The 18,411-nt window shown below is 40.0% G+C and overlaps 1 protein-coding gene and 1 long non-coding RNA gene across 3 annotated transcripts; both read right to left on the reverse strand.

Moving 5' to 3' along the window:
- Nucleotides 1–490: 490 nt before the first annotated feature.
- On the reverse strand, nucleotides 491–1,612 carry LOC131006466 (uncharacterized). The gene is made up of 6 exons (XM_057933624.1): nucleotides 1,579–1,612; nucleotides 1,377–1,484; nucleotides 1,225–1,294; nucleotides 1,012–1,119; nucleotides 777–873; nucleotides 491–682 (listed from the first exon to the last, which is right to left on the reverse strand). The coding sequence occupies exons 2-5, from the start codon at nucleotides 1,430–1,432 to the stop codon at nucleotides 784–786; spliced, it is 324 nt and encodes a 107-aa protein (XP_057789607.1). The 5' UTR covers nucleotides 1,433–1,484; nucleotides 1,579–1,612; the 3' UTR covers nucleotides 491–682; nucleotides 777–783.
- Nucleotides 1,613–1,795: 183 nt separating this feature from the next.
- LOC131006467 (uncharacterized) lies at nucleotides 1,796–3,949 on the reverse strand. 2 transcript variants are annotated; one of them, XR_009095535.1, is made up of 3 exons: nucleotides 3,576–3,949; nucleotides 3,260–3,403; nucleotides 1,796–2,578 (listed from the first exon to the last, which is right to left on the reverse strand). It is a non-coding gene; the product is annotated as an uncharacterized LOC131006467 (long non-coding RNA). The 2 variants fall into 2 exon arrangements; XR_009095534.1 differs by having other exon boundaries at nucleotides 1,798–2,573; nucleotides 3,576–3,948.
- Nucleotides 3,950–18,411: the final 14,462 nt, after the last annotated feature.

Here is an 18,411-nt window from a genome sequence, read left to right on the forward strand (position 1 = left end):
GTTATATACCCTAATAGATAACGGATTTTATCCGTTATCTATAACAGTCATAGATAACGGATTTTATCCGTTATCTATAACAGTCATAGATAACGTTCACCACCGTTATTAAAGATCATAAAAACCGTTATGATTACATATTCAAGTTATTATAGATAACGTTCTAGTTTGCGATACATAACGGTTTGTTTACGTTATCTTTATTATACATAACAGTATTATAATCGTTATGTATTGTTTAAATTTCGTTATCTAGTTTCATCATAAATAACGGTTTTTTGTGTTTTACATAACGGTTACTTTTCGTTATCGTTGTTTTACATTACAGTTTGCATCCGTTATGAATGGTTCGAATTGTGTTGTCTATTTTCATTATAGATAACGATTTTCTATTATAGATAACGGTTTTCCTGCAAATTCTGTATTTATTCTCAAATTTTCTTTTATTATGTCTAAAAATGAATAAATAAATTGAAATAATAAAATAACATTAACAAAATAATATTAGCATAGATAACATAGCATCCAAAGATGTAAGTGCTACATATAACCATCCAAACAAGTCTTGTCATATATGTTCTACATAAATAACAAAACGCTGCCATATATGTAGACATATTGACTAATTTACAAGAAAATCATTGAAATCGTTGCTTCTTCAAAACACGGACTGAATATCCACCTGCCATATATATGCACACCTTGAAATAAAAGAAAACCAAGATAGTAAAAAGCGTTCAAGTGAACTATGATACATTAACATATATGTGCCATACCTAAAGATCAATCAAAGGCGTGCTTTATCACACACGTTGCCCATTCCTCACGAATTTCATCGATTTCAGCTAGAGTATACGTCTTCACATTCTTAAACTATAACAGAAATATGTACATAAATATTCTTTAGTAATAAGTACAAATGTTCTGTTAGAAAATTAAATAATCAAGAGTATTACATTTACTTACCATCTATTAGAAAATTAAATAATCAAGAGTATAACGTTTACTTACCATTGATGACAGAGACGTGGGGGCATCAAGGCTATAGTGTGCGATGACATCTTTCATGAACTTCATGACATAAAATCCACATTGGTTCGAATCAGGCTGGATAGGTCCCTGCAATATACAATGAAAACATATATTTTATCCACCCAAAAAACAAACAAACTAAAGCTTAGTTAAGTTTAAAGCCCTGAGTACTAAATAGCAAATTATACATACCTTAACTACATCCCAACTTGCCGATTTCTTGAATTTTTTTCCCTTGCGTGCATTAACAAGGTTCATCGCACTTGATAGCATAGTCAATAAGGCAGTTCATATTAGCTATAAAAACCGATTATAGAGATGATTAGTTAAAGTTTAAGACTTACGTGTCAACGATGGATTTCCATGTCGTATCGCGATTCCGATGAGAAATTGGGTCCATCAAAAACACACGATCTTTCTCAAAATCAATGATTGTCAGAATCCAATGCTTACTATTTTATAAAAAAATTGAATTAGTAGGCGAAGACATGATATACTACACTAACTACTAACTTAGAAGCTTCAACATTTTACATGTTTACTTACCCTACGTTGCAAGGAACGAATACCAACTGATTTGACGTAGAAGCTTCAACATTTTACATGTTTACTTAGAAGCTTTATTATTATTATTATTATTATTATTATTATTATTATTATTATTATTATTATTATTATTATACAGATGATAATTTTTAACAACATACGTACAGAAAAGTTCACGCCTTGGCAATGAGGGCAAAAAGTTACTGCCAAGAAGAAGGCAAAGATCTTGTAAATGTGACGCATCTAGTTAAAGTTAAATGTATATCTATCCTTTACAATTAAATGTATATCTATCCTTTACAATTTTTGCTTATATTATCACCTAAAATTTTGAATAACTTTCTTAGTTAATGATTATTTTTTTATGACTTGTAAAAGAAAGAGAGAAGCTCCTACCAATCTCCATGTGGCACTCATAATAATAACTTGTAATATGTAATATTTTTTCTATTACATAACTAGCTGACAAATATTCTAGGAAGGTATAATTGTAATATTGTTTCTATTACATTTTCTCAGTTACTAAAACCATGTTTTAAAGCTCGCGATGTACTTTTATTTTTTATTTATGATATTCTAAGGTGGGTGCTATTCCACAGTCACACACCAGGGTGCACTTTGCCGAACACATTCATGATAACATAATCAAAATATTTTGAAATGTAAGCAAGGAAATACACAACACAAACACACATAGCACATATAGTCGGCTCCAAGCCATCGCCACAACAACAAATGGAATGGAACGAGCCATTCCCCAACCTACTCTCCATATCAACTACCTAGATACATGCTTATCTAGTTACAAAACCATGGCTGCCAGATGAGCCATGGTGCAAAACTAAAAGCACCTAGATACATGCTTATCTAAATATGGTATTTTCATAACCATGGCTGCCAGTTGAGCCATGGTGCAAAAGTAAAAGTAAGAGTATATAAAACTCACCTTCAAGCTTATCTTTTCTCAATTTCTCTATCACCAAAATTCTTCCAACCTGAACTGGTGCAAAAAAAAAATATTGTAACCAATCTGGTGCATTTTCAAGGTTTATTTTATCGATCATATCTCATAATTAGAGAAAGTGGATAGTCAAAGACACTCATTGCCCGTAGAGATGCTCTTTACAGCAAGCTAATCTATTTAGAGGTATTATATAGCACACATAATCTGTTTAATAAGTTGACTAACTCATTTTGACAGCAAAGATTAGCTTTTCTTGATTGAATGCATGGTTACCAATATCCAATCGAAAAATAAATGTCCACAAAATTATTTACTTATTAGTGATGGGTATTTCAGATAAGATTCATATAGACATGGTTCTTTCAATTAAAGTATTAAAAACATGAAGGAAACAACAAATTCAGACGTTTGAAGGAATAAAGGATTCTTATCAGAAAAATATCTCAGCTTTGATTTTTAGATGAATATTATTATTGGATACATAAACAGTACAACTTTTCAAATTAAATCAGATCATGGCAGCACATGGTGAGCTTCTAGGAAGGTATAATTGTAATATTTTTTCTATTACATAACAAGACTATTTATTAGAAACTAAAGATAACAGAACAAGAGTTTGCATTAAAATACCACAAAATGACAAGGATGTGCCACCTATTTAAAAATGCTCACAGTACCACATCTGTTCCCAGCTATCAAACCAGAAAAAAAAATTACCTTTGCAGCTCTGCCCCTTTTTTCAGATTCGTTGCGACGGTGTGGTGCCTCTTTTTTCAGATTCACCGGTGTGAGAGCGAGAGAGACACTAACTGGTTGGGGAAGAAGAAAAATGGAGCAGGAACGACGTCGTTAGCAAGGAGGCTGCCATAGACGAAGACTTTAGAAACTCAATTAACACATATCAGAATTCAATTGAATTCAATTGAAATAATTTAGGTAGAGCGGCGAAGAGGGTGAGAAGGTGGGGCAAATAATACAACTTAGACGAACTAAAACTCAATTGAATTCGAGAACCCTAACTACAGTGGCGTACCTTCGTCGCCGGCGACAGCAGTGGGCTTCAGATGACGGAGGCGGCGGAGGTCTTGGGCGCTACGACGACGGAGGTCTTGGACAGCAGTGGGCTTCAGATGATGACGGAGGCGGCGGAGGTCTTTGACAGCAGTGGGCTTCAGATGACGATGGAGGCGGCGGAGGTCTTGGACAGCAGTGGGCTTCAGATGACGGAGGTCTTGGGCGCTACGAATTCGAGAACCCTAACTACAATTGCCGAAGGGAATGAGCCGCAGAAATTCTGACTGAAGGTTGAGCGGAAATTATGAATGAATGGCGAAAATTTTGAGAGGGAACCAAAACTTTGAGCGCGGGAGAGAGCAGAGAGTTTCGATTGATGAAGAAGTCGATCTAACCTTTTTCTCTTTTCTTTGTATTTTTTTCCTTTTGTTACACTTTTATTATTTTATTTTTGGAATTTAAGTATCTAATAATGTATTTAGATTTTGTGTTATTTAAGGATTAAAAAAATGTAATGAATTTTTTATTTCTCAAAATCTAAATCTAAGAATAGATTCAGATTTTAGAGACAATAATTTATGTATTTTTGTAAATATATAATATAATATAATAATATAATATTATTTTAAAAAAATTATTATACATAACACTTTCAGAGGCGCTGATACATAACAGTTTAATATACCGTTGTTAATGACACTTATACATAACGTTTTTCTTAACGCCGCAATAACCGTTATAAAAATATGCTCATAGATAACGGTCGGCTTAACGGTTTTGTAGTACCGTTATGTATGAAACTAATAGATAACGCTTATACATAACGGTTTAACTTAAACCGTTATCTATTTCCATGGACAACAGTACATAGATAACGGTTTTTTGTGAAAACCGTTATCTTTGCAAAAAAAGCGCTCATACATAACGGTTTTTGAAAAAAACCGTTATGTATGAAGTGTTATGTATGATGATTTTTGTAGTAGTGAAATCATGCTCGCAGAATTCTAAAACATGCTTAAGAAAAACGGCAAACCTACTAGCATGCTCGTCTAAGCGCAATTAATAAACAAATATTAACAAGCAAAGACGTGCAAAAGCAGGTAAAGAGCATAACGGATTAACAACCACGACATGCAAAGAACAGTAATAAAAGAATTAAAATTCTTCGTGACCCATTCGTGGAAACCCAACATCTATTCTATTACAAAATAAAAAATAGAAAACAAGCCCAAAACTCGATGAAGAGACTCGGCCCGAACTCATGGGCCCGTCAAGCTAGGGTTTGGGCCCCCTAGGATTTGAAACGCAGCTAGGGTTTGGAAACCCTAGCCGCCGCCGCCCTTGGCAGCCACCATCGCCGCACAGCAGCCTCCAGCGCGGCCTCCAGCGCGGCAGCAGCAGACTCCCGGCGTGGACTGGACGGCAGCGGCATCAGCGGCAGTGCGCCGCCCGCTGGGCGCGCAGCGCGCAAAGCGCGCAGGCGCTGCCCCGGGCGCGCACAGCCCCGTCGCCCGCCTCCTTCCTGCCCGTCTGATCTGCGCGAGCAGCAGCAGCAATCGGCCTCGGCGTCTCGGCGCGCAGACAGCAGCTCGGCAGCAGCGGCCGCGCAACGCCTTCCGGGCGCGCAGCGCGCGAACGCGCACGCGCAGCCCTAGGCGCGCACCGCCCCCGCTCGCCCCAGCCCAGCCTCGCCTCGCCTCGCCTTGCACGCAACGGCAGCAGCAGCAACAGCCCTCGGCATCCGCGGCACCCGGCGCTGCTCGGCAGCCCGACCAGGCGCGCGCGGCACAGCGCGCAAGCGCTCGTGCGCGCGCCGCCCTCGGCGCCGGCAGCCCGTGTCGCGCCGTGCTGTCCCGCCCTCCTTACACCTTCCTCGTCGTTGATTCGTTGTCATCCTCGTTGCGTTCTTCAATTTTTACAGATTTACAATGGAAAAACAAAAACAATTGAAATCCTAATCTAACCACGGATTTTCTCGTGGTGAAAAACGATTACAACATCAAACGACGTATCCCACGAATCAACGAATCACGAAGAACAACAGCAGTTAAAAACAACACATATTATTAATCGTACACAAATTAATAATAGAGCCAAGAAATTAATCCTGGGCTCTGATACCAATTGAAGGAATATTAAATTGAATTAATACTCGATTGCCCGATGATCGTTTCTTGGATTATTATTAATTCATCATACAACGATTAATTCCTAACATGCTCCTATGAATTTAACAGCTGCACTTAGGTGTTAGGAAATACTTACTTGATAATTGGATGTACAGATGATTGATGATCGCGTCGAATGATTCAGACTCCAGCTCTGATCTTCTCGACTGTATCCCGCTCAATTCCCAACGTTGGATGGACAACGAGCTATGAGAACTCCCAAGACAGAAAAACCAATCACGTTCTGCGCCCCCTCTCTGCTCTCAAAACCCTAATTTTGATCAGTGTATTTTCCTGAGAGCTGACAGCTGTATTTAATAATACAGAAAGAACAGTGGGGCGCCAGTTTTAGGGTGTAGGCGTTTTTCTGCCCTACTTGGGCTAGGAGACATTGGGCCAGCCCAGGGACTAGATACAAGGAATAAAGATGGGCCTCAAATAAATTAATTTATCTATGGTCAGCCCAGATCATAATTAATTTATAAATATCAGTTCATTCCACTAGAGAACCGATACTGACTTACCCCTTTATTGCCGGTGATGAGTCGAGGCTTGTATTTAGACTTATTAAATCTCCGTATTTAAAATATCCGACATCCATTAATTAATTAGAGCTCTGACAGCTTAAATTAATTAATCTCTTAATAATTCCTTAAGAAGTACCACTCAATCTTTATTATTACGCCTGAACTTAATCAACCTGCAGGGTTTAGCGTAATAAACCTTATTGAGCTCCTTAAGGGGATGTCATTATCCTATACCGGATACGGGTACTAATACAGATAATCAAATATCATATATTAACCGCTATCACCCAAGATACAGAGTACTCGAGTTAGTATTTAACTCTCGCCCATAGTAAGTCAAAGTGATATACGAATTAACATATATATCTTAATACTTATTAGTATTAAGATTTATGAGTCACCGAGATCTTGATTCTTCACTTAAGTCAGATAGAAGAATACATCTCAACTGTTGGTCCTATCAATACGTAATGACGTACCAGTATAGACAAGTAGCCAAGACAAACTACTTCCATCTATACTGCAGCCTAAACCAATAACTTGTCCTAGAGTTATTTCGGCTGTGATCATATTATATCTCTTAAGGTTATTCCAATTATACGGTCTTCTGTGATCTACAACACACCATATAATCTACTTATACAGAGATAAAGAACATAGATATGCAATCATGAACACAATCAGATAGGAGATAAGAATAGTGAATAACAGGAATCATTGTATACAAGCATAAAGTTCTTGCTTTCAGTATACAAATCCAACAGAGTGACAATAGGGGCGCAACAATTCTTATGCCTATAACCACTGGTATGCGAGTATAGTAATTTATCTTTGCACCAATGATCGAGTGTCTAGTTCATGTTTGGTGATTCAAGCCCAAGTCAGGATTGTTTTGTTATTTGATTTATTTACCTTTATTATTTCAGTTTAAGTTGGACACCCGTTCTGCCCATAAGCTCGTTGTGGGCAGAACACTACAGAATACAAACCCTTTTTAGTAACACCCTTGCAAGAGGAGTTACTGCTCAGTTCCCTGTGGATTCGACTCTGGACTTACCACTAGCTAGTCTAGTTGTGGGCACAGGATAAATTTATTTGCGCGAAGCTCAAACGACCCGTCAGTCACCTCAACATTCATCTATGAAGCAATAAGCACTCACGAATTGCTAACATAAAGACCATTCTGGTCCACTAAATATGTCCATCAGTAGAATGCCTCTTTCTTTTGAGGACTTACATAAATGGGTCATATAAACCCTACGAAAACCATAGTATCTATCGTGATGTCCCTTCTAAGCTAACACCATGAATAGTACTATGTCTCGGTCTGGACCTCCTACGGTAATTGCTACCAGTTAACTCATCTAGTTGCTACTTTAGCACACTAGTAACATCCATCTATCAAATATTAGTAGGGTACTATATTCACATGCTTATCTATCAGCATGTGAAAAGCTCAAGTAGCAGTATCTCCTAAGTAAGTTATATACATCGCAAAGTAATTGAAACTAATAAAAAACGAGGGTGTACCGCTCATACTCTCAAGATCATCCTTAGCTTTAGTCTACATCGACTTCTCTTCTCATCCTCATCAACTCTAGCCCTCCTCGGCTACTTCTCATCCTCATCAACTCTAGCCTTCCTCGGCTACTTCTCATCCTCATCAACTCTAGCCCTCCTCGGCTACTTCTCATCCTCATCAACTCTAGCCTACATCGGCTCCTTCTCATCCTCATCTACTCTAGCCTTCATCGGCTACTTCTCCTCATCCTTATCGTTTATCGTTTTATCATCTTCGGTAACCGATACTCAAAGATCGACTCGCTATTTACTACACTCTTCTGGAGTCCCTGGTAGAAAACAGGCATCCGAGCAGTAGATCCACACAGAAAATCTAGGTATCTGTAACAAATCCCATCTCCTGTGGGTCCAGTACTCAAGGCGACACGTCCCATCATATTGAGAGGCTTTCTTCCTTCCTCAATCCTACCACTCGATTGGTAGCACGGGGACTAGGTGCACGATGCCATCCAGTCTAGTAACAACTATAAAGTTTTCTCCCTTTCATAGTCTATGAACGTGTGTTTGAAAATCTGCTAGGGTATCTCTGTACCACATACTGTACGCCTCGTCCTCGTATCCGATCTTCCCTGAGTTCGATCTCACAGCAGTCCACTTTCGTGCAGTGCCAACAGTCCTGGCCAACCTATAAGGAGAACTTAAAGGTGACTCTAGGAACTAACTCTACTTGGCTTAAGTAACAGGGATAATCAAAACATAACTTAAGCAAACTCATACTAAGTAGTACTGTTCTCTTAAAACTTAAGCTCAAAACATCTAAATTCTCATCTCGTCCCATCTTTACTTAGTAGGTAACCTCTTTAAACAATGATATTAGCTCCCTTAATCTAAATCATCGTGACTCAGTAAGACAACTCAAACAATTCTCTCTCAAAGTCATCTCCAAAGACTATGGCTCATGATACTTTCTCAAGTACCATTCAAGTTGCGTGCGCAAATTCTCGCATCACAAAACATCTCAAACATATCGTACAAAATCTCATTGCAGCATGCTAATAACTCATCATTAATCATGCTATTATGCTCAAACTCATATCTCATACAAACAAGTAGAAAATTCTCTCAAGCTTTAGCTCTCAGTTCTCATTTCATCCTTTTACTTAGTAGAAAATCTCTCTTAATAATGACATTAGATTCCTTCATCTAAAATACATCACATCATAACTCATGCAACATAATAACTCGTTATTAACCATGTTGTCATGCTCAAACTCAAGCTATGCATTTTCAAAGTATAACATCATAACTCATCATATAATATCAACATCATGCTCTTCAAAATTTAATGACAATTAAACTTTGAAATTTTACATACCTCGTTGAGCTTGGTGTGATGGTGCGCTGAGCTCACGGTTGTTAATAACTATTAGCCTAGTAACTCATTCTAGACTAAACTCAAGACTTCTAATTCAGAGCTTTGGCTCAGCTCTGATACCACTCTGTCGCAGCCCGCCCTAGTTAGGGATAGCTAGGCCGAGTGATCCAAGACTAGGGATGGGGTTAAAGAAGATGGGGAAGAAAGGGGCGTCATTTATAACCGTAAAACTTACTCATCTTAATAAAACTCGTCATTTTTACTCATTAATGCTTAATAAAACAGTCTAATGAAAGACAACGTAAAACTCAATTAAAGCATTAATGAAGGAAGACATAAAACTTAATAAGACATTAATCAAGTTAATACATCGACGGAAACATCCTCTAAAACTTAAAGTATGACATATCAATACTAAAAGTATTCTGCAGTGGAAATGTAGCTAGACATATGTATGAAGACATATTCTAGTCAGGTTACATATTTATTAACAACTCTGTGACTCCGCTCAATGCAGCACCATCATCACACCGGCTCAACCTGCACATTTTTGAAAAAGATATGCAGGGCTGAGTACAAAAGTACTCAGTGAACACATGCCAAACACTTCATGCATATAACATCATACATATTGTCATTGCCATTTCATATGCAAAACATAAGGGATTTATCTAAAAGGCCTTATGTTCGCTAAACTCATTTTCATTTCTCAAAGTTGTCTGCGCAGACTTTTCTCGTCAAGTAAGTATCGTATCTGTTAACTTATGTACTGAGAGGGAGGCCTCCCTCTGCAGCACTGTGATCGGCCAACCTGAAAGATGACTCACGACCACCGTGTACACTAATTCTACCTCGTGTAGAACCGATATCATTTCTCATACAGATAGATAACATACTAAAACATCAAATATTTTGGCAATGCAATAACTTCAAATATATTTTCAGTTCATGCTTTGAAAGGAAAATAAAACATCAATGCATTTAACATCCATTTAATCATACATTATACGTCATACATCATACATCATACATCATACATCATACATCAAACATCATACATCATACATCATACATCAAACGCGTAAACATCTTGATTTTAGCGTAGAAAAGCCCACCTCGTTGCGTCTCTGCAAAAAGGGTAACGTCACTCTCTCTCTCTCGTCGTCACTTCCCAACCGGACCTTCATCGCTATGAAGAATCGATGAGAAGAAGGGTCATTAAAAAGATAACTCACTAACTTAAACTCACATAGGGAAATAAACTTAACACTTTAAAACCCAAGTCTTGCCAACACTGACTTGGCAGTCAGAGCTGACAACACGACATGGCTGGACATTCCAATCCAGCACTGACTACTTGTCATCGCCGGATTCTCATTCCAGCGCTGACTACTCGTCATAGCTGGACTCTCATTCCAGCGCAGACTACTCGACATAACCAGGGCTGACAACTCGACAGAGTGGCACTCAACAGCCAGAGCTGAACTCAACAGCCAGAGCTGACTCAACAGCCAGAGCTGACTCGCCAGAGCTGAAGTCAACAGCGAGAGCTGACTCGCCAGAGCTGAAGTCAACAGCCAGAGCTGACTCGCCAGAGCTGAAGTCAACAGCCAGAGCTGACTCGCCAGAGCTGAAGTCAACAGCCAGAGCTGACTCGCCAGAGCTAACTCACCAGAGCTGACTTTGGCAGCCAGAGCTGACTCACAAAGTTCAAACTCACTCATGCTCTGCAAAACTCATGCAACATCCTACACATTTCCTACCATTACTCCATACATCAAACTAACTCTAACATGCTCAACCTCCATCTTAGAACTCAACAACACACAAAAACCCTTAACATGCATCATCTTCAACCTCACGGAAATTGGCTGCCAAGAACTTCAAACTTTGGCAGCCAAGAACTCGACAACACATTAACCTAGCTCAAGAAAAGCTCAAAACTCACGACACATATTCAGCCATGCTCGACCAAACCTGTAACTTATCATGCTTGGAAAAATACAATTTAAACATGAAATCATCCTAGCATGCTCCTAAACACATATATCAAGTCACAACGATTAAATAAAAATCGAAGGATGAGCTATGACGACGAACATAGCTGGCTGCCATCCTGGGTTACATAGCTATGGTTCGAACCAACCTTAACTCCTTCATTAAACATGCTCAACATCTACCCAAGAACAACATACTAAAATTTCATGACGATCAGACGTCGTTTCAAAATAAAGTCGAGAATCGACGTTTTTTGACGCCGACGAAAATCGAAAAGAAAACCATCAAAACGTAGGTAGAGATGTTACCTACTTAGATATGTGATCGAAAAGATGATCGGCGTTCGTCTCGGTGCTCAAATCGGAGCTCGAAAGCTCCAACTCCAAGCTAAAATGTAGCATGCGTGAGTTGTGTGTGTGTTTAGTGTGTGTGAGATATTTTAAAATGAAAAGTGAGGGGTGTTGGCTGCTAACAGCCGACACTTAAGTGGGGAAAAAGGTGTGGGCGGTTGGGGGCAGGTTAAGGGTAGGATAGGTTAGATATTTAGTCGTTAAATATCTCGTTTCGTCTCGTCTCGTCTTAACGACTAACTACCCGTACTCTTCGTTACTCGCCCTCTCAACCTCTACTCACTTTCATTACACTCATAATTCTATATAAATATAGAATACTCAAGCTCGTTCTCGAAATTCTGATAAATGAGCTCGGTTCGTTTATCGAGAAATTTCGATTCACTATTCACTCATCGTCCAAAAATAAAAACTTTCGTCGTTGGACTCGTATCGAAAAACTAAGAATATTTCTCGACGACGTGCACGTAAGATTTTGAAAGTCGACAAAAAGACGAAATAGCAGTATTTTACTATTCATCGTCAAAAAATCAAAAACTTCAAAAACGTCTTAACGGACTCAGATCTCACTTCCGAGTTCACCGTTCTCAATCAAATAATTATCTCAAATTATTCGAATACTCTAACTCAATTACGGATATAAAATCCCACATCATTCTCACATCATCATTAAAAGAACATCACAACAATTAAAATATAACAAGAAAACTTTGTATAACTCCTCATCTCTATACAAAGTAATTAAACAAGGGATCTAAACCTTAATTACTCAAACTCAAGCAATTAAACACGTCATCAAAAGCCCGGGTATTACAGAGTTCAACCATCCCTCGTCGCGTGTCATTCAGCGTCCTCGAGTTGCTGCGTCAATCATACGTTGGGGTTTAGGGACCCGTTCTCCTAGATCATTTCGTAGATTAGATTAAGAGGTTTTGGGATATTCCATCTTTTATCTTTACTTTAATTTGTTTATCAAGTCTTTCGCATAGCGTATTTGTTGATCGGACCGGCAAGATTCAGTCCTTACCGGCGAGGTTCATATCATTTGGTATCATCATCCAGGTTTTGTTTCCGTCTTCGTTCAAGGGCACACGTTGCTAGGGTTTTTGTTTCCATATACACTTTTCCATAATCCATACTTCCATCTTTCACATCTTTTCCATCATTCCATCATTCTATATTCATACACACCTATTTCACCGTTGCATGAACCATAATTCCACCCGTTGATCATACAAGTTGTTTAGTTCATCAGAAGTTCCGTATTATATAAGTTAAAAAAAAAATAACACCAAGTATCGAATTTTTTTTCCCCTTTTATCCAAACTTCTTTGTTCCTTTGTTCCTTTGGGTAGTATAGAGAGTTGTGACTTGTTTTCTGCGCAGCACTTTTTTGGGTTCCAGTCTTGTCTCGTGAGTCTTTCGTTCTTGTTGAGTTCTATACAATCTGTGTGTTGTTGTGGTTCCTTGTAGGGTGTTTCATCGAGTGCTCTCGTTGAGGACGCTTGGTGCTCTCGTTTGTGCAGTTGGTATTTCAATTCCAGTGGTAGTTTGAGGGAGTTTGATTTTTCTTGAGAGAGAACTTGAGAGGAAAGAGGCTAGAGTGGTGAGATTATTAGAGGGAAAAAGTCGTGATTGTGTGATACACGAGTGTTGAGTGATTACTATTTGAGTGCTATACACGAGTGTTGTGAGGCGGTCAGGTTCCCTTATTATTGTTTTTTTTACTAACCTTTTCTTGTTTCAGTGTCACAATGTCAAAGAAAGTTGAACAGGGTTCGCATGGGGAGGATCCATTTGCTATAAATCCAAACATGAACTTCATAATAGAGGCTTTACAATCGGCAATTGAAAGCTTATGGATTCCAAACTCGAGGGAATGACTGAAATGATGAATGAGAGGATGGACCAGAGCATGGACTTGTTTGAACAATATCATTCCACTTCGAGTCGAGGCGGCCGTGGTGGTCGAAGAGGACACGGAGATCCAGGAGGACGTGGTAGTGGAGGCTGGCGCATGCCAATTCAACATGTTCATCCTCGCGAGGAGCAGGTCGAGGAGTCCGAGTATGAAGAAGACGGTGAGGGGCGTTGGCGTCAAGTAAGTGGTCAGAATTATCAAGATGACAACATCAACAACATCAAGATGACCATCCCTTCATTCCAAGGAAAGAACGAGCCAGAGCTATATCTTGAGTGGGAGAGAAAGCTCGAGTTGATATTTGATTGCCACAACTATTCCGAGCTCAAGAAGGTGAAGTTGGCAGCGATTGAGTTCGTTGATTACGCACTTGTGTGGTGGGATCAACTGATTACGAGTAGAAAGAGAACTGGAGAGCCACCTATTCAGACGTGGGAAGAGATGAAGGTGGTAATGAGGAAGCGTTTTCTACCTAGTCTTTACTACCGGGAGCAATTCAACAAATTACAGAATTTGAAACAAGGCAGTTGGAGTGTGGATGAATATTATAAAGAAATGGAGGTTGCCATGATTCGAGCCAATGTTGTGGAGGACAGAGAGGCGACCATGGCTCGATTCTTAGCTGGATTACCTTGGGATATTCGTGATAGGGTCGAGTTGCAGCATTATGTAGAGCTGGAGGACATGGAGCACATGGTAATCAAAATCGAGAACCAACTTAAGAGGATGGGCAACTCGGGCGGAAACCAGATGAGCACTTTCAGCTCTGGCAGTCATCAGAGGGGGACGTTCAGCTCTGGCGGAAACTAGAGGAGCAATGTCAGCTCTGGCGGCAACCAGATGAGCATTTTCAGCCCTGGCAGCACTCAGAGACAGAGTTAGAGTACTCCCAGCGCTGGCGGCAGCCAGAACCAGAGACAGAGCTCTTTCAGCTCTGGCGGCAACCAGAACCAGGGTCAGAGCTCGTTCAGCTCTGGCAACAGCCAGCGACAGAGCCAGAGCAGCAGAGGTCCGAAGGCCGCCAATCAGGGTACTGCCGTCGTTTCTGAGGGAAGAAACTGAGACAAGAAATGCTTCAAGTGCCAAGGATTTGGACATATCATGAGCGAGTGCCCAAACAGGCGAATCATGATCATACGAGAATACAGCGATGTCGTGACGGACGGTGAGGAAAATGATCCAGAGATGCCCGAATTAGAGGACCCCGATGAGGAGGAGGATTATGGAGAACTTTTTGACCCGAATACATCACTGTTGGTAGCTAGAAGAATTTTGAGTGTGCAAACTCAACATGACGAGAGGGAGCAGCGGGAGAACCTCTTTCACACGAGGTGTTTTGTCAACGACAAGGTGTGCGGTGTGATCATCGACGGAGGGAGTTGCACCAATGTGGCAAGTAAGTACATGGTGGACAAATTGGGGCTGACCGAGGTGAAACACTCCAAACCTTATCGTTTGCAATGGCTGAATGAGACCGGCATCGTCAAGGTTACCAAGCAGGTAAACGTGCCAATTCGCATTGTGAGATATGAGGACGAGGTGTTGTATGATGCCATTTCCATGCAAGCGTGCCACATCTTGTTAGGCAGGCCATGGCAATTTGATAGACAGGTTACGCATGATGGATTTACCAACAAGTACTCCTTTGAGTATAGGCAGAAGAAAGTGTCACTTGCTCCTCTTAGCCCTAAACAAGTTTATGAGGATCAAGTGCAATTACAAAAGGAGGCGGAGAAGGTAAAAAGTAAGGAGCAGCCGGTGGGGTCCAAGGCGATTGGAGTGACACATAAGTCCTTCCTGGCTAGACCGTGTGATGTGAAGTGGTGCGTAAAGGAGGAAAGACTGATAGTCTTGTTGCGGTATCGTGAGACTTTGATTATTACTAACAATCTCTCTTCTCTACCCCATTCTATTCAATCAGTTTTGCAGGAATTTGTTGATGTCTTTCCCGATGAAACACCGCATAGTTTACCACCAATTCGAGGAATTGAACATCAAATTGATTTTGTGCCCAGAGCTACACTACCGAATCGACCCGCCTACTGAACCAATCCGGAGGAGACAAAGGAGTTGGAGAGGCAAATCGGTGAGCTATTGGCTAAGGGGCATGTGAGGGAGAGCTTGAGCCCTTGTGCGGTACCTGTTCTACTCGTACCCAAGAAGGATTCGACCATGATGATGTGTTGTGATTGCCGAGCCATCAATAACATCACGATAAAGTATCGCCATCCAATCCCTCGTTTAGATGATATGCTTAATGAGTTGCATGGTGCTTGCGTGTTCTCTAAGATTGATTTACGTAGTGGGTATCATCAAATAAGGATTAAGGAAGGCAATGAATGGAAAACTGCTTTTAAGATAAAACTTGGTTTGTATGAGTGGTTAGTTATGCCCTTTGGTTTGACTAATGCTCCTAGTACGTTTATGTGTCTTATGAATCATGTTTTGCGTGCTTTTATTGGCAGATTTGTCGTAGTCTATTTTGATGATATCCTCATTTATAGCAAGCATCATGATGACCATATAGAACACTTGAGGTCTGTTATGGACGTACTAGGAAAGAGAAGCTGTTTGCTAATCTTAAGAAGTGCACGTTCTGTATGGACAGGCTTGTGTTTCTTGGCTTTGTTGTTAGTGCGCAGGGTGTACAGGTTGATGAGGAGAAGATCCGAGCTATTCAAGAGTGGTCGACACCCAAGAGCCTTGGCGAGGTTCAAAGTTTTCACGGACTTGCTAGATTCTACCGGTGGTTCGTACCTCACTTTAGCAGTGTGGCAGCGCCGCTCACCGAAGTTATCAAGAAGAACGTGGAGTTCAAGTGGGGCAAGGCGCAAGAGTAGGCCTTTGCGTTGTTGAAGTACAAGCTGACTTACGCCCCTGTATTATCTCTTCCTAACTTTTTGAAAACTTTTGAGATTGAATGTGATGCTTCTGGTGTTGGGATTGGCGCAGTGTTGATGCAAGAGAGACGCCCATCGCGTACTTCAGCGAGAAACTAAACGGAGCAACGCTGAGCTAGGGTTGTAAATGAATCGAATATTTTTGCTCGATTCGAGATTCGATTCGAAATTGCCCTATTCGTATTCGAAATTATTCGATTCGTATTCGATAACAAATATTCGATTCGATTCGATTATTATTCAAATACATATATGAAATTATGATATTCGATTCGATATTCGTAGATATTCGATTCGATATATAATATATAATATATATAATATTTAATTATAATTTTATAATATCTAATTCTAACTCTAATTGTATATATATACTATATACATATAGAATATTAACATTTTAATTATAATTTTTGTAATATCTAACTTTTTAACCTTCCATTACTTAATTAAATTCGATTCACATAATAAAAAATAAATTTATAGCATGCTCATTGATTTCTTCACGCTACAATTTATAGATGTACATATATCTCAAGATCTCGAAACTAGTCCATGACATCAGCATTAAGAAAATTAGCTATATATATTTATTTATTTATACACACGCATATGATTATTAATTTATTGCAAAAAAGTTGTGAAAACTAGAAAACTAGATTCCAAAAAATAGTACAAACAATTCTAACCCTAATTAATTTCTAACTAGGCGCGCCTCCATTTCCAGATCTGAAGCATCCTTCCTCTAGCGGCCTGCCAGAGCTTCCTCTTCTCTTCTCCACGCACTTCCTCTTCTCTTCTCCGCGTGATCTCTTCTCCACGCACTTCCTCTTCTCTTCTCCACTCACGTCGCGTCGCCGCGCAGCTGCGTATCTCTCTCCGTCTGCTGCAGTGCTGCTGCTGTCTCCATCTGCTAGCGTCGCTCGTCGCCAGCACCTCGCCGCGGCGTCGCCCTCCCCGACTGTTGCTGCCGTCTCCGTCTGCTAGGCTCGTCGCCCGCCGCCAGTCGCCATCACACGCCTCATCTACTGTTTTTTTTTTCTTCAGAATTTCGAATCGAATATTTTCGAATCGAATGATATAGAATACAAGTCGAATACTCGAATCGAATATTCAAATCGAATATTCGTAAGAAAATTAAGAAAATTTCATAAAACGAATCGAATACTCGAATAGAATCGAATAATTCGTACATAACAACGAATCGAATATCGAATCGTATTTAATATTCGAAATCGAATCGAATCACGAATCGAATATTAGTATAATTTCACGAATACGAATCGAATATGGTGATATTCGCTTCGATTCGATTCGATTACGACCCTACGCTGAGCTATCCTACATACGATAAGGAGCTCTATGCTTTGGTGCGAGCGTTACAGACGTGGCAGCACTACTTATGGCCCAACGAGGTTGTTATTCACACCGATTATGAGTCGTTTAAGCACTTGAAGGGGCAGCACAAGCTGAACAAGCGACATGCAAGGTGGATGGAGTTCATCGAGACGTTTCCATACGTCATCAAATACAAGTAAGGTAAGGAGAATGTGGTGGCCGACGCACTTTCTCGGAGGTATGCCTTGATCTCTACCTTAGATGCTAAGTTGCTTGGGTTTGAGTGCATCAAGAGTGTATATGAGCATGATGATGATTTTGGTGAGATTTATCGAGCTTGTGAGCGATCTACTAGTGGAGAGTACTTTAGACATGATGACTATCTTTTTAGGAAGAATAAGTTGTGTGTTCCTAAGTGTTCTCTACGTGATCTGTTATTGCTTGAGTCTCATGGTGGGGGTTTAATGGGACACTTTGGTATTGCTAAGACCTTAGCTGTGTTACATGAGCATTTCTTTTGGCCTCACATGAAACGAGATGTGGAACGCATATGTTGTAGTATTACATGTAAGCAAGCAAAGTCTAGGGTGAGTTCCCATGGCTTGCACACACCTTTACCTATCCCTACTACACCTTGGATTGATATCTCTATGAATTTCGTGTTAGGTCTGCCTAGGACTAAGCATGGCCGAGATTCTATTTTTGTTGTGGTTGATCGTTTCTCTAAGATGGCACATTTCATTCCATGTCATAAATC

Source organism: Salvia miltiorrhiza, chromosome 1, assembly GCF_028751815.1.
Source record: "Salvia miltiorrhiza cultivar Shanhuang (shh) chromosome 1, IMPLAD_Smil_shh, whole genome shotgun sequence".
NCBI lineage: Eukaryota > Viridiplantae > Streptophyta > Magnoliopsida > Lamiales > Lamiaceae > Salvia > Salvia miltiorrhiza.